General features: G+C 32.1%; 2 protein-coding genes and 1 long non-coding RNA gene across 5 annotated transcripts in view; 2 read left to right on the top strand and 1 right to left on the bottom strand.

The window, feature by feature from the left end:
* Positions 1–1,722: 1,722 nt before the first annotated feature.
* On the bottom strand, positions 1,723–4,596 carry LOC140442886 (UPF0585 protein CG18661). Of its 3 annotated transcripts, none has more exons than XM_072533845.1 (3): positions 4,554–4,596; positions 3,749–3,795; positions 1,723–2,388 (listed from the first exon to the last, which is right to left on the bottom strand). In XM_072533845.1, the coding sequence occupies exons 1-3, from the start codon at positions 4,581–4,583 to the stop codon at positions 1,773–1,775; spliced, it is 693 nt and encodes a 230-aa protein (XP_072389946.1). In that variant the 5' UTR covers positions 4,584–4,596; the 3' UTR covers positions 1,723–1,772. The 3 variants fall into 3 exon arrangements, with proteins under 3 accessions (XP_072389946.1, XP_072389945.1, XP_072389947.1); XM_072533844.1 differs by having other exon boundaries at positions 4,456–4,587; XM_072533846.1 differs by lacking the exon at positions 4,554–4,596 and adding an exon at positions 4,170–4,273.
* A 1,051-nt stretch (positions 4,597–5,647) lies between these two features.
* On the top strand, positions 5,648–8,363 carry LOC140444011 (uncharacterized). Its single transcript, XR_011951308.1, has 3 exons — positions 5,648–6,016; positions 6,396–6,461; positions 8,205–8,363. It is a non-coding gene; the product is annotated as an uncharacterized lncRNA (long non-coding RNA).
* A 493-nt stretch (positions 8,364–8,856) lies between these two features.
* Positions 8,857–14,593, top strand: part of LOC140444010 (VPS35 endosomal protein-sorting factor-like) — a 39,854-nt gene continuing 34,117 nt past the window's right edge. The window contains exons 1-6 of the mRNA XM_072535586.1: positions 8,857–9,254; positions 9,353–9,431; positions 9,779–9,958; positions 10,456–10,624; positions 10,718–11,048; positions 11,302–11,478. Coding sequence (XP_072391687.1) covers positions 9,232–9,254; positions 9,353–9,431; positions 9,779–9,958; positions 10,456–10,624; positions 10,718–11,048; positions 11,302–11,478 — 959 coding nt within the window. The 5' untranslated portion in view covers positions 8,857–9,231. The remainder of the gene's footprint in view (positions 9,255–9,352; positions 9,432–9,778; positions 9,959–10,455; positions 10,625–10,717; positions 11,049–11,301; positions 11,479–14,593) is intronic.

Raw genomic sequence — 14,593 nt, 5'->3', positions numbered from 1 at the left:
TAAACTCTTAAACATTTTTTTTAACGAATTTTTTATGAGATTTGGGCGCGAAGTAGGTACCAAAACTCCTTTTGGCTCCGGCAAGCTTTCCTCATCTTCACTACTTTTTGAGGCCACGAGCCGCCGCTGGGTTTGAGTCGTTTGGTTGAATGTTGATGGCATTCGGTGAGTATATGATTGATTATCAGTTGTGATTGACATGTATCCATGTGTTAATTTTGATAAGATCCCGTTTGGACAAATTTAGTACATAGGGCCAAAAATAGAAGGACAGTCGATTAAATATTGAATTTGATGTAAAACTGAGTAGTTTGTGTCCCGGTGTTGTTGCCATGTGGCGTAATAATTTGAATGTTAAAAGCGGGATCAGATGTTGTTGAGGCAAGTTTTACGTGGTGGTCTGCAAGTTCATGGCGTCTTATACTAATACAAGTTGGTAACTGTTATATTTTGGGAAAAGATAAGTTGGTAATCGTCATGAATCTTTTGAACGATAGGATATGCGTCTATATTCTTTGATAGGATGATCAGTGAATACATTTTGGATAGATTGAATTGAGGTTACCGGGTCTGTGCAAATAGCAACTTGCTTTTTTACAGATAAAATGTATTTGATAGCTTGAAGTATGCTGAATAATTTGCCAGTATAAACACTACAAAATGAAGGAATAAGAGATGACCTGATAAGAGTATGTAAAGTTGTAACAGTCTACTCCTGTATCATTTTTTGAAGCATCAGTGTATAGTGCTAGGTCGTATTTCTTTGTAAAGATAATTTCTTTAAAAGTTTTTATAATGAGTTCCTTGAAGTCTTAAGTTTATCGTATCTTATAAGTGATTTGTTAATTTGAGGTATGACTATAGACAAAAGAGCATACGGGGATAGAAGTGGAATTGTTTGCAATAGAGAGATGTCATCAAGTAACTGTGCTAAAATAATTGAGATGGGTTTTAATGATGGTAATTTAGAGAAGTCATACAGTTTATTCGTATGGTGGTAAAAAATATTGAATTAAAAATATTTTCCGCCACTTTTTGACTGGAAATCTACTATACTCGGTTCGCTATTCCCAGTCCGAACTGCCTAGTGAATTTAGTAATTATTTTTTGCGAAGTTAGTTACTTTTTGACAGACTAAGGCTGGAAATTACTATACAACCAAGCACACGTACTCATAGCCAATATTAATAGTAAACAAACTAAATATGTAGTAAATAAAATAGAACTTTGCGAATTACCGACAATCAATATTTATTTATCTGCACCATATAATCAATAGTTATGTTAAATTATAACAACTAAAATATATTTTTTAAATATATACTACCCAAAAGTTGATGGGTTTAGTATACACTTTCACTATTTAGAATAATTCTTTTTTTAAAGAAAGAAGTCTGCAATAGTAGGATACTTGAGCTATTAATACTGAGAAGTAGGAATTGTTGTGTTGTAGGTTTCCGACAATGAATCTGTCAAAATATGCCCGAGCTAAACGAATGGAGTATTCTCCTAATTTTAAATGTATGTAAAAATGTGAGTTTGATGAACTACGTTATGAACGTAGCGATCCTGCAATGGGATCCTGTACTACTAGGTGGTGAATTAAAAAGCATACATTCGCGTTTAAAATTCTAACTAGCTTGTATCTGACAGAAGAGTAACTCAAAAGGTGCCTAAAGCATGATTACACTTGTTGGACAAAAAATTAAAAAAAAACTGCACTTTTCCTAACTTTACTCTTTTTTTACATATTATATATTGTATAAAAATATTCATTCTTTATTTTTTTGCCAAATTAAACATTTATTATTGGCTGGCATTTCGAGTATCTCCTTAAGTTTAATTCCATAAGATTCTGACACTTTAACGATATCTTGAATATCCCTAACTCCACAATTTGGATCCCTCTGCCTTATACTTTTGTCAAACTCTCTATTAGATTCAGGTTCCAAAACGCCGTTATTTGCATACGCTCCATACGTAACAAGCAATCCACCCGGCTTTAAAACTGCGCTGATATTCTTGAAAAGGCCTATTGTGCATGAAAACGGTGTAACGTGTATCATGTTTATATTTATTGCATAATCAAAGTCATTCGGTACGTTCCACTTCGTCCAATCATCTACAATGTTGACCTGAAGTGGTTCTTTGACATTTTTTGTGGGTGTATCTGCCGCGTAAGCTGAAATACTTTCTAATAGAGAGGGCTCGTTTTCAGTTGGTTGGAAGGTTAATTTTGGAAAATGTGGAGCAAAATATGCTGAATGCTGGCCAGTTCCAGATGAAATTTCTATAACTTTTCCTTCGATGGTATTATCAAAATATTGTTTGAGCACTTCTAGGATAGGTTCTTTGTTTCTGTCTGCTGACGGAAAGTTTACTTTTTTCCTGGAAATAAAAAATCAATTAACAAATTTAGAGTTGAAAAATTACCTAATTTATTTTTGTAGATATATAATTGTAAGAAATATTAAATACTGTTTTCTAAAAACACTTTTTTATTGAACTGCAAACTTTATACCATTTTATTCTGTTCTAACAAGCGACGTTAAAAGGTTCTGAAACTACTTTTCCCAGAAATACCAGATATGCAAACATGCCTGGATCAACGATCACAGACCACAATGGAAAGATGCATCAATAATCATGAAAGAAACAGACATAAAAAAGGGAAAAGTCAAAGAAGTAGCCCTCATCCTACTTAACGAAGAAACACAAATCTACATTGCACAACTTACATTACACAACCACAATAATTACAATACTGATTACACAAACATATCACACAAAAATAGCCAGAATTTGATATTCCTAAGGTAAAAACACCACCCTCAGATTTTTTCAAACAGATACAATACATGCTGTTGCCTACAACATCTAGGCCAATTCTGTGAAAATGTAAAACTTGGTTTTACATTTTCACAGAATTCTTTAAAATAATCTTTTTTAAGAACGATTTTGGGAATGAAAGTCGAAACATAAATATTGTTCTGTAAATGGCACAAATTGAACAACACATCCATCAGAATCTCCAGCACATTCCTGTGTGCATTAAGGTCAGGTCTAGGTACAGGCCCTATCTCTGTAGAAGCATGATAGACTATATTTCCTCAAAAAATGAGACTTCTCCAGACTCTAAAATGTCCACCTGATTTGTCCAATTCAATTATTGTATCATCTGTAAACAAGACACATTTCCGATCCTATGAATTATCTGGCAAATCTGAAATTAATAACAGAGTGCTGTATTACAAGAAGTAGAGTGGTGGGCCTACTATGACACACATTTGCTTTCCTGAGATATAGTGTGCAATAAAAAATATAGGATATGTAGTACTACCCTGATCAAATTATTTTTATGCTACAGTTGGTAGAAACTCTGTTTCCCAGAACATTTAGGAGCAGGAAATTATCATCTCTGAGAAGTAGCTCTATGTGATCCTTGTCCTGGTCTAATGTGCATTCCAGTCTACTGAAAACATTGCATCACTCTGATCAACACATTAAAACCAAAAACCAAGTCGGTTTTAATTGCAGAGATTTAATTTAGGATCTACCAAGTATGTTTATCTAAGTCACTAATGTAGGGGTTGATCTAACCTGCCTTTGTTGTATCCAAACAATGTCTGGGTTTACAATTCCAAGATGCTTCATACCAAATATGCCATTCACTTTCAAGCTACCAATATAAATGAACAAGTTTTTCAATATTTACAAAATTATTATTTTATAAAAGTTTCATACTTACCTTTGTTTACTCACTGTATCAGGAGCATATTGCTTTAAAAATTCCATCTAAAAAATACAAAGTATTTTATTATTATTATACTGAAACATCATAAAATAAATGTAAAACAAAGTACTAAACGCTAGGGTTAGAAGTGGATTTTTATATCAGAGGTACTAATTACAATTAAATATAAAATCAATTCTATATGTGGAATAGGTTCAATTGGCAAATAAAAAGTTCAATGACAACATTCCTGTATCCTCTCTTTCAGAAACCTATAGTTGTTTAGATGTTGAACTTTCAAGTGTTAAATGATTTATTTAATTATGAAACCTTATTTTAAAATTAACATCTCATGAGCTACAGATCGAAAGATACTGGACTACCATCATTAATTTCCACTGCATAATTAATAGAATTTAATAAATTAACATAATACCTGATTAAAAATTATTACTTTCAGGAATAAACTAACTATTACCACGTAGTACTCAATATAATCTTAGAATAATGGTTTCTTATTGTGATAAAAATAATATATCATAATTCATAAAAATGTAGTTATTACTATTTATAGGAGTAAATAAATTTTGAAGGTCATCATAACGACTCACTAAATAAGTAGTTAAAATAAAATTATAATTGTCAATTAAACAGAACATTTTTGGTCAATTTAACAATAATGAAATCATCCAATACTGAAACAACTAACTCTACCCACTTACTCTAAAAGGAAACTTGATTTTTAACAATTTCTTTCCAATAAAAAATGACATAAAACTATGGGGCAGAAACTATTTTATTATTAATTAATTGTGCCTACCCCCTTCCTATTTAAATAAGATTCAGACATTCACAGATCACAGTATATACCCCCTAGTAAGGTAAATCACATAGAAAGTTTTGGAAGAGAGTATCTAGCGCCAAATGCGGACGGGCCGAAACTAATTTCATTTGGCAGCAAATTTAAAATGCAAGTTCTGAATTTTAGGCGGCAAATTAAAAAAATATGCTCTGAATTTTAAGCGTCAAGATTCAAAAAGTATGCTTTTAGTGAAAACTAAATATAGTCATAAAACAAAGAAAAACTTATTCTATGCCAAAAAATGTATTCTCTCTGTCCAAAAATATAGTATATACTTATGCATTTTTATATATAAATGTATTACATAATTATATCAGATAGAGAGAGTATATATATTATGGCACAGGAAAGTTTTTATTTAATATTTTATGACTATATCTGTTTTACACTACATTAACAAACCAAAGTCCCGAAAACAACAAAAAAAAAACACAGATATCCTGACACTTGTTTATTTGTATAATTTTCTTTGGTAAAGTATTGGCAACAAATATCCTCCTTCTCCTTATTCCTTAAGCCTTTGTCAAGGTGTGGGTAGGGACACTCTAAATATTGTTAGCTTGCTTTCTCCATTGGCCGCAATCCTGTACCAGATGGACAACTTCATGTAGATATTTTTCCACCAATCTTCATTTAATCTTCCGATCTTCCTATTGATAAAGAAATATAGATGCCTCTATATTCATTAGTACTGGATGGTACTGGGTTGTTATAAGTTCCATTGTAAAATACTCTGGACCTAACCTGACTAGTACCGCCGTCACCATTATGAACGGTTGGGCCCATGCAACCTACTCTTCCCACATTTTCTATTCCACTAACACTACTATTTGTGGTACATACTGTGATAAGATTTTTAACAAATAATTTATTGTAGTGCGTCAAAAAGTCAAAAAAAGTCTTATATGATCATAGTACATAAAAAGAAATAGTAGTGCAAGAGAGATAGGGCAGCGGGGAAGTTTGTTTGGACGATTCCAGTCGTACGTAATGGCGGCGGCGCTACAGTCACTCTAGGTGGGGGTATGAGACGCATGTGCCGTGGAAGAATTGAAGAATGAAGGTTGGTGTTGTGTTGGTCTGTTGGTATTGTATTATTTGTATTGTACGCCATTGAAATATTGCAAGTTGAATTTTGTTTTGTTTTGTCTATGTTGTAATCATCTTATTGATTGTTGATCGTTAAAATGGAACAAAATAAAAGAAAAAGCCAACCATGTTGTGTTCCTGGTTGTAAGGACCACACAAGCAGTAGATTTCGTTTTCCAAATCCGAAAAATGAAATGGACACGTTGGAATGGTTGAAAGTAATTAAGAGAGGAGTATTAAACAATTATACACCTCTTACTGTTTACAATAAATTTCGTGTTTGCTCTAGACATTTTACAGACGAAGATAAAGTGGATTTTTACCAGCAATAGGTAAGCACTGTACCTCATAGCAAATGTTTGTTAGCAAACTTAAATTAAATAATATTTTGTATGTTTAAACTGTTATTGTTTAAATTAATGTTAATCCTATCATATGAATCTTACTTATATATTTTAAAATCATCAAAACTTATAAATCTAATTGTACTTAATTGTATTCCGCAAATATGACTTTGATTTTTAATATAAGTATTATGAATATTAATTGTAGTTAATTATTATAAATTTTGATGGGCCTTCTGGGCAACATATTATTTGGGTTCATTTCTGATGATGATAAAGATCAAGATATCTAGTACTTGTTTATTTATTAGTCCAACAGATTTATTTATTGGTTATGTTCTGTTAAAATATTGTATTTAAATTTCAGGCTCTCAGAATGCAGCAGATATTGAAGAAGAAGAAACTCAAACTATAAGGTTTATTGACGTACATGGTAATATCAAATATTCTATATTCTTTGGTAATATATTATAAAAATATGTCTTTACATTTTTCATTCAGTAAGTGTGCCAGATGCTATAACCACTTTCAAAGCTTTGCTTATAAATAATTTTATATCTTTTCATTCACCTGAAAGCAATTGTGAAAATGATGTTAGTGAGGGAGCATTAGATGCATTAGGTTTTTTTTAACAGGTGAGGTATTACCAGGTTGTAAACCTTTGGCACCTGAAGTGAATGTTTCACTTCCTCTTTCAGTTTCAAATGTTATGAGAACTCAGGTGGGAAGGTGTACTGTAACCTATGTTGCAGGATATGTAGCAAAGAAAGTATTGAAGGTTTCCTGTGAGCAATGTAAATATAATATGTTATTTAGAGTAAAGAAAGAGGATACAGATTTCATTGAAATTGAATTGTTTAAATTTTTCACCATTCAACTGTAAAATCCATTCAAATACAGGTATAAATATATGTAAATTTATTGTTAGACTTTCTCTGTATATGTGGTGTAAAAGTGTAAATGCAATTGTAAATGGCAGAGACCAGAAGTTTATTAACTTACTTAAAAATAAACCAGACTACACTATGATAGATCCTATGAAATTAGTAGCTCACAGAAAATATGAAAGTAGGAGAAAACAATTTTGTAAGTACAGGTCATAAGTGTAATTAAATTATTTCCAGTATAAAACTGTACAATTTTTATGTTATTCATTCTTGTTTACAGTTTCATATTTCCATTTTGTTGTAAACAAATAAAATTGTGTTTTCTATTTACTGGACTCATATGGAATCTTTAAAATTCTTTTTATTGTTTTACATATATCTTCATCATCAAACATTTTCCATCTGCTCCTGAATCTAGGTCTTTCACAATTGCTTTCATCTGTATCTACCTTGTCTTATAGAACAAGGGTGAACAGTTTGGGAGAAATGCTATGTCCTTGTCTCGCTCCCCATTGTAGTACATAGTTACATATTTTACTTTAATTATACATAATCACATATTTTCCTTTTATTATACATAGTTACATATTTTACTTTAATTATACTTAGTTACAAATTCATGAAATTCAAAGAAATTGCATATAATTTGTGAACACTGTGTATTTAAAAATTCTCCTTTGATGTAAGTTCTGGAAAGAATGTTACTTACTCTTTGTTTACAAAGGTTTTCAAAACATTTTAATTGTAAATGAATGAGATATTTCACTCGCCATTGTAGTACATAGGTACATATTTTACTTTAATTATACATGGGCACATATTTTACTCATAAACATAGTTTATTTTTTATTTATATATGTTTGTGTGTAAAATACATTAGATACATAATAAATCTCTAACATATACACACACACACACACACACACACACACATATATATATATATACATATATATATATATATATATATATATATATATATATATATATATATATATATATATATATATATATATATATCTAAAGAGCCTCATGCTGCTCTGCACTATTCAGTAAATATATAGATGAAACTAGCCTCCCATAGCACATCAGCGTGGTATGGGGGGGAGGGTGAGGAAAGCCTGGGGAGCATTGGGGCTCGAAGGAGTGGTCCCTAATTTACTAGGACCAATCTTTCTCACCTCAATGAATTGTATGCCTGAATGTCCATATGGGTATGCAAGTCTCCGCAGGTAGGGCTTACTTATTTCGGTTGCTGCTTGTGTGTAATTCCATATATCATTTTGCAGGTTGCAGTGAATAGATGGTTAAGTTCAGAATGGAGCCTAGTTTCGTGGATACAGGTGAAGACCACCACAATGGCAGTGATGACGATCTTTATAATTTATTATATCTCTGTGATTCCTCAAATTTTATAAATTACAGAAATAAATAAATTTTTAAGAATATCTGTTTTTTATGTTGATGTTTTAATGTAATGGAAAACAGATATAGTCACAAAATAATAAATAAAAACTTTTCCTGTGCCAAAACATATGTCTCTATCTGATATGTTATACATTTATGGTATACAAAATTGCATAAGTGTATACTACATTTTTGGACAGAGAATATATTTTGGCATAGAATAAGTTTTTATTTATTATTTTATGACTATATTTGTTTTCTATATAATATTCGGAACATTTTGAATTTCCCGCCTAAAATTCAGAAATTTATTTTTTGAATTTCCCGCCTAAAATTCAGTATATCCTTTTTGAATTTCCCGCCTTAAATTCAGAACCTACATTTTGAATTTGCCGCTAAATTTTTAGTTCCCGATTCCGAACTTATTTGGCGCTAGAAACTCTCTCCCCACTTTTTCTCCGGCACTTACCTTACTAGGGGGGGTATATACTATGTATATGATTGGTCGTGTGGTATTATGCCAGTCACAAAATAGGAATAAAATATGTCAAGTCAAAGGTCAAAAATATTATGGCATTTTCTGTTTATGAAATATTATTATTTTATATAAAATTAATGACAAAATAATTTTTTATTTGTTTTGAAGTTTCATTTTGGTTTCATATTAGCCGCCTTCACTCTTCACACAAGCTCTGCCTTACTTCTTACGGCAACTGTAAATGTCAAAAATATTATTATTAAAATAAAAATAAAGGGTGTTAAATGTGAATTTGATTTATTAAGATTTTTAACACTTTTTTTAATTTAGTGGAATTAAAGTGGAATAAAAGAATGTGTTAAAATACAAAATCATATTATTTAAGTTATCAAATATAGACATTTAAGTCATAATTAAATAATATTTACAACATGGGTGAAAATAATACAGAATGGTAAGATTATTTTTGTTTAATTATATCAAAGAATATAGACATAATATGCGTCTATATTCTTTGGCTATATTCATGTTTACAGCATATTTTCATTTTAGGAAAACAGTAATCAATGACCATGCAGCCACCAGTAAATTATTGGGGATGCCAGTTAATGACCATCCTTTAAAGAGTATAGTAAGTTATATTCAATGTTATATTAGCAGAAGTTATATTCATAATCATTCATGGATTGAAGAATATTGAAGAAGAAAAGAATTGTTTTCTTTTGGTATTTTCAGATATCCTTCAGATATTTTATTCTGAAATGTATATATTTTGTAATTGTGATACAAATGGTACTGTCACATTTGTTTATTTATAAGTACTAATTAATAAAGTCAATGTTTAAGAAATATTAATTATATTACTTAACTTTTGTAGATATCTTTAATGTATAACACTAACTATAACTTTGTTACACTAACAAAAATAATTTCTGCTTAAAATGTAACACTTTTTAAATAAAATCATTTTTTTTTCAGGTTACAGAAAGAGTTGCAAGAAAAATTTTGGGACCAGTTCCTGTTAGTGGAATGACTACTCCAGTTGCAACTCCTGTTTCTTTATTGGAACCACTAACTCTTGCATTGAAACAACTTGATCCCCTTTCAGAATTTGCCCTCCAAGAGATGGATCCTTTATCAAAAATGGCAGCAGAAGCGGTAATAATTTTGTTAATAATTGTAAAGTCTTCTTCCAAATTTTCACTTATGAACAAGAGCTCTGTTATATTTTAGTATTCTTCATGGGTACTTGTGTCCATCAAGAATTCTAAAATTGACCAAATATGAAGTATATAAACCATTCAGATCGTTACTTAACTGAGATTAATAATAGTAATAATGGTTGTTTCAGATCAAGCTGATATTTGTTTATTATGCTAGCATATGTTAAAATTGAAATAAAATATTAAAATACAATATCTTAATTAAAATCAAATTAATAAGAAATAAAATTAAGTTATGGGTTTACAACTTTCCCTTCTATCAATGCTACAACTCTTAAACTTTCAAAACTTATTAAGGATTAGACTTCAGGCCATCATTTTTCATGTTAATCCTTATTATTAATATTTTTTTTAGTTTCTTATTTCCAGAAAATTATTTGTTAATTAAAAAACAGTCCAAAATTTTGTACTACTTGAATTTTACTTTTTTAGAGTGTTCAAAATCTACCTTTATCAAGAAATAATACAAGCAAAGAAGGTGAAAATGATTTATTTCATCAAATGGAACCATGGCCTTTGAGAAAAACTGCCATATTGACCAAATATACAACATCAGAGAAGTTATCCATTATAACAAGTTTCTTATCAGAGGGTGAAAAAGGTATGTTATTAGCAGAATATAAAATAGAATTTTGTTATTTAATTATTTTGTTGCTGCTTGTTAATCCTTTACACATCTTCGTTTTTGTTACAGTGACTGTAAAAGCACAAAGTACTGCTGTAGATAAAGTCCAACATCGTTTAAAACAGTTGGACTCTTTCGAGGAAGGTTCCCAACAAAGATTGGATGTATCGCAAGCTGAATATGTATCAAAAATAGAGCAGTTGAATCGAGAGCTGGTTTTAGCTTGGAATACAGAGCAAAGGGTCAAAGCTCTGAAAATAGCTATACAGTGTGCAAAGCTTTTGGGAGATACTGAAGTACTTCCCTTTTATCCAAGTAAATTTGTTCTGGTCACGGACATTTTAGATACATTTGGAAAGTTGGTTTATGATAGACTGAAAACAAAAGCCCAGTTTTTAAAGTAAGTTTATAATATTTTACTTCAATTTTCCTTGATAAATTTGTTATTGGATATTTGTTCAATATTGTTTTTTCAAAGCGTTCAAATCTGCGTAATAATTTTAAGGGAATTTTTATGGGCTATCAGGTGGCCTTTCGTAATTAATTTGAAACCAACTTCCTGATGAGCTAGAGTCTTAAAATTGTAAACACAGCTTAAGACTGAATGCAATTATAATTTGATAATATGTATTTTATAGTCTTAAATTTTTTAGACCCGGTTCTATCACACCAACAACTTTACCAGACGATTTTACACCTGATATGGTTCCTGATACAGCAAAAGAAACCTGTCTCAATTGGTTTTATAAAATAGCTTCAATACGGGAACTTGTTCCTAGATTATATGTAGAAATTGCCCTATTAAATTCATATCGATTTATATCTACCAAGTAAGTTACCATTTTTGTCATATATTTATACAGATAAACTTTTTAATTACATAAAAACTATTTCAGATACATACAAAATTTTATCGGATTGTACTGTTTATTTGGTTCTTTAATAATACTCAGCAAAGATAAGTAACATTATCCTATTATGAGAAACAATTATTTCTCATAAAAGAAAATTTCTTTGAAGATCTATAGAAAGACGTTCCAGAAATGACACTAAGAAAGTGCTAGGTGACAAATTCAAGAATAGGATGAGAGCAAGTTTTCATTCCCAATATACAAGATCTGATGATGTTGATCAGGAACATTTACAGACAGCAAACATTTACTGCTTTAGCTATAAAACATTACTGCTTTTCAACAAAATTATCCATTTTTTATTTATTTAATATTTTTATTAAATACAGTAGAGTCCCGTAAGTTCGGCAACCTCGGGACCGGACCCTAGGCCGAACTAACCGACGTTTATCTAAAAAATGCCCATTTATTGTTTGTATGGATCTGGCAAAAACAAAACACTTGTACATTAAGTAGAAAATAACACAGAGGAATACTCTGACATATATTTAACACATATCAAAAGATAGACAGTTACAAAAATACTGTAAAACAATACTTACAGAACTGTAGGCCTAATAAAATTTAAAAATATTATTGCACATTGGTGGTTTGGCTTCTTAAACACTTAAAAAAAGTCAGTAATTTTTTTCCGAATTTTCTTTTCTAATGATTTTTGATGTGCAAAGTCACGCCACTTTTTAATAATCATTACATCGATGGCAGTTGCTTCCTTTTGCTGTTCGACGCAGGTAGCTGCCAGTTGTAAAGCTGTTTTGCCTTCAGCTCGGCTCATTTTATTTTCTTCATCTTTCTCTTCATCCTCAGCAGCATCTGTGTCGTTATCCTTCTCATTTTCTTTGCGAATGACACACTCGGCGATTTTTCGTCGTCGTTCAAAACCTCGTTGTGTAGCTCCTTTTCAAAGTTGATTCCCTCCAAAACATCTTCTTCTACAATGGGACCACAGTTCGGTAGTTGCTGAAGATCGTGCAATAGAGCTGCATCGTCATCAGGTTCGTTAATAAGAATGTTGTTTGGCTCATCTGTTGATGTGTTTGCTGGGTCAATCTTATCTTCTAAATTTGGCCAAAGTTTTTTCCAAGACTTTACAAACGTCGATGGTGGTATTTCGTCGTATGCCTTGGCCGACATGTACACAACATCCTTCATATTAACTGACTTCAGAACTTTTAATAGGTCTAAGTTGTCATCAGCCGCCTCCAGTTTGGAAAGAACTTCAGAAAGCAGTTTTCGGCGATACTTTCTCTTGAAGCACTCAATGACCCCTTGGTCCATTGGCTGTTAAAGACTGGTTAGGTTGGGTGGCAGGAACAGCAGTTTAAAGACCTTCCTGGTGAGTAGGCGCGTTGTCAAGCAGTAGAAGTGCTTTGATGGGCAGATTTAATTTTGTCAAATGGTTTTTCACTTTCGAAACTAATTCGCATACAAACCATTCCCTGGACAAATATGTGTCCATCCATGCTGATTTCTACGACCGGTAATACACTGGTAGAGTTTCCATGTTTAGGTTCTTAAACGCTCTCGGTTTTGCTGCTGTGCCAATGACAAATAGGGGTATCTTGTGGGTCCCCGAGGCACTTGAACACAAGGCGACAGTTATCCTCTCTTTGCTGACTTTAAATTCTGCCGCAATGTTTCGAGTGGGGTGGCAAAGCTTTTTTTGGGCCGAAGTCTAAAATTTAACCCAGTTTCGTCGATGTTGTAGATTTGCTCTGGACTCAAGTTTTGGTCACCAATGATTTTTAAAAATTTTGCATAAACATTTTTGGCTGCTGTTGGGTCTGCTGACAGCTTCTCGCCACAAACTCCAATAAAATGAACCCCGTGTCTCTTTTTCCATCGGGAGAGCCATCCCTCACTAGCCGAGAACGCCTCTTCTGGTTGAAGCTTTGAGTGCAAGATAGCATAGCCTTCTCTTTTAGGATTGGTCCACTTAACGGGGTTCCTCGTCTTCGTTCTTGAACGAACCACAACCACTGAGCATCTTCCACTAATTCGTGTTTTGCTTTTTTCAGTGTGCAACGCTTTTGTAGAACTTTTTCAGTTTAAATCTGTGTACAAAAGCCATCGATAGTTTTTATCGATGGCTTTAATAGTAGTCTTACAGTGGTTGACTTGTCGATCAAAATGACCACTGTCCGTCAACAATTTTGTGGACGTGCTGTGGTCGAATGAACCACAAATGAACCACACAAAGCACACAGCACAGCGATGAATTTTGAAGAAGCATTGTTGTGGCTTTTACTGCGTCAAAAAAAGACGGCGTCGTCGTAATATATTGTATTGGGTTCATCCTATCATCGAAAATAAAGAGGAAAGTCAATTTCAACAACTTTATCATCATTTAAGACTGTATGATGACAAATTTTTTAATTATTTTCGAATGAGGAAAAGTACATTCGATTATTTGTTAACAGAGTTAAAGGATAATTTAAAACGAGAAGATACATCCATGAGAACAAGTATTGCTCCTGACGAACGCCTCGCAATCGCTCTAATGTCAGTAAAACCATTTTATTATTTAATGTTTATTGAAATATTTACACAATAAACATGATGTCAATCAAAAATTTGAGATAAAAGCGACTCTTGGGAGAGTGGTGAAAACACCGGTTGACTTGGCGGCAAAGCTTCTCCCGGATTCTCAAGTGGTAAAAGCTCCGGTTCTGTTGGAGATAGTGATGCTTGAAAATACTTCCTTGTGAACATTCCGGTTGAACTCTTGGCGATCGGATCTCAGGTCGGTCAGTTCGGATACCATAGCGGTCTTCGGGAAACAGCTGTGATCTCTCTTGATATGTATTAGTCGTATTGTAACCATACTCGTGGTAACCATTGAAACCTCTATCTCCAACATTGTGGGTCTGCATGGGTTCATAAAAGAGTATTTTTTAATAACATTTAAAATTTCTCTTTAACAAATATTTAACAATCACCACCAGCACGACTTTATGCTTCACGCATAGAAAAGTGAATGACGCTTTGGCTAGAGAGTCGCTGACGAGAGACGTGCAGCGTCTGCGATAGTTTT

Source organism: Diabrotica undecimpunctata, chromosome 6, assembly GCF_040954645.1.
Source record: "Diabrotica undecimpunctata isolate CICGRU chromosome 6, icDiaUnde3, whole genome shotgun sequence".
Lineage (NCBI taxonomy): Eukaryota > Metazoa > Arthropoda > Insecta > Coleoptera > Chrysomelidae > Diabrotica > Diabrotica undecimpunctata.
This window is presented reverse-complemented; position numbering and strand designations above follow the sequence as displayed.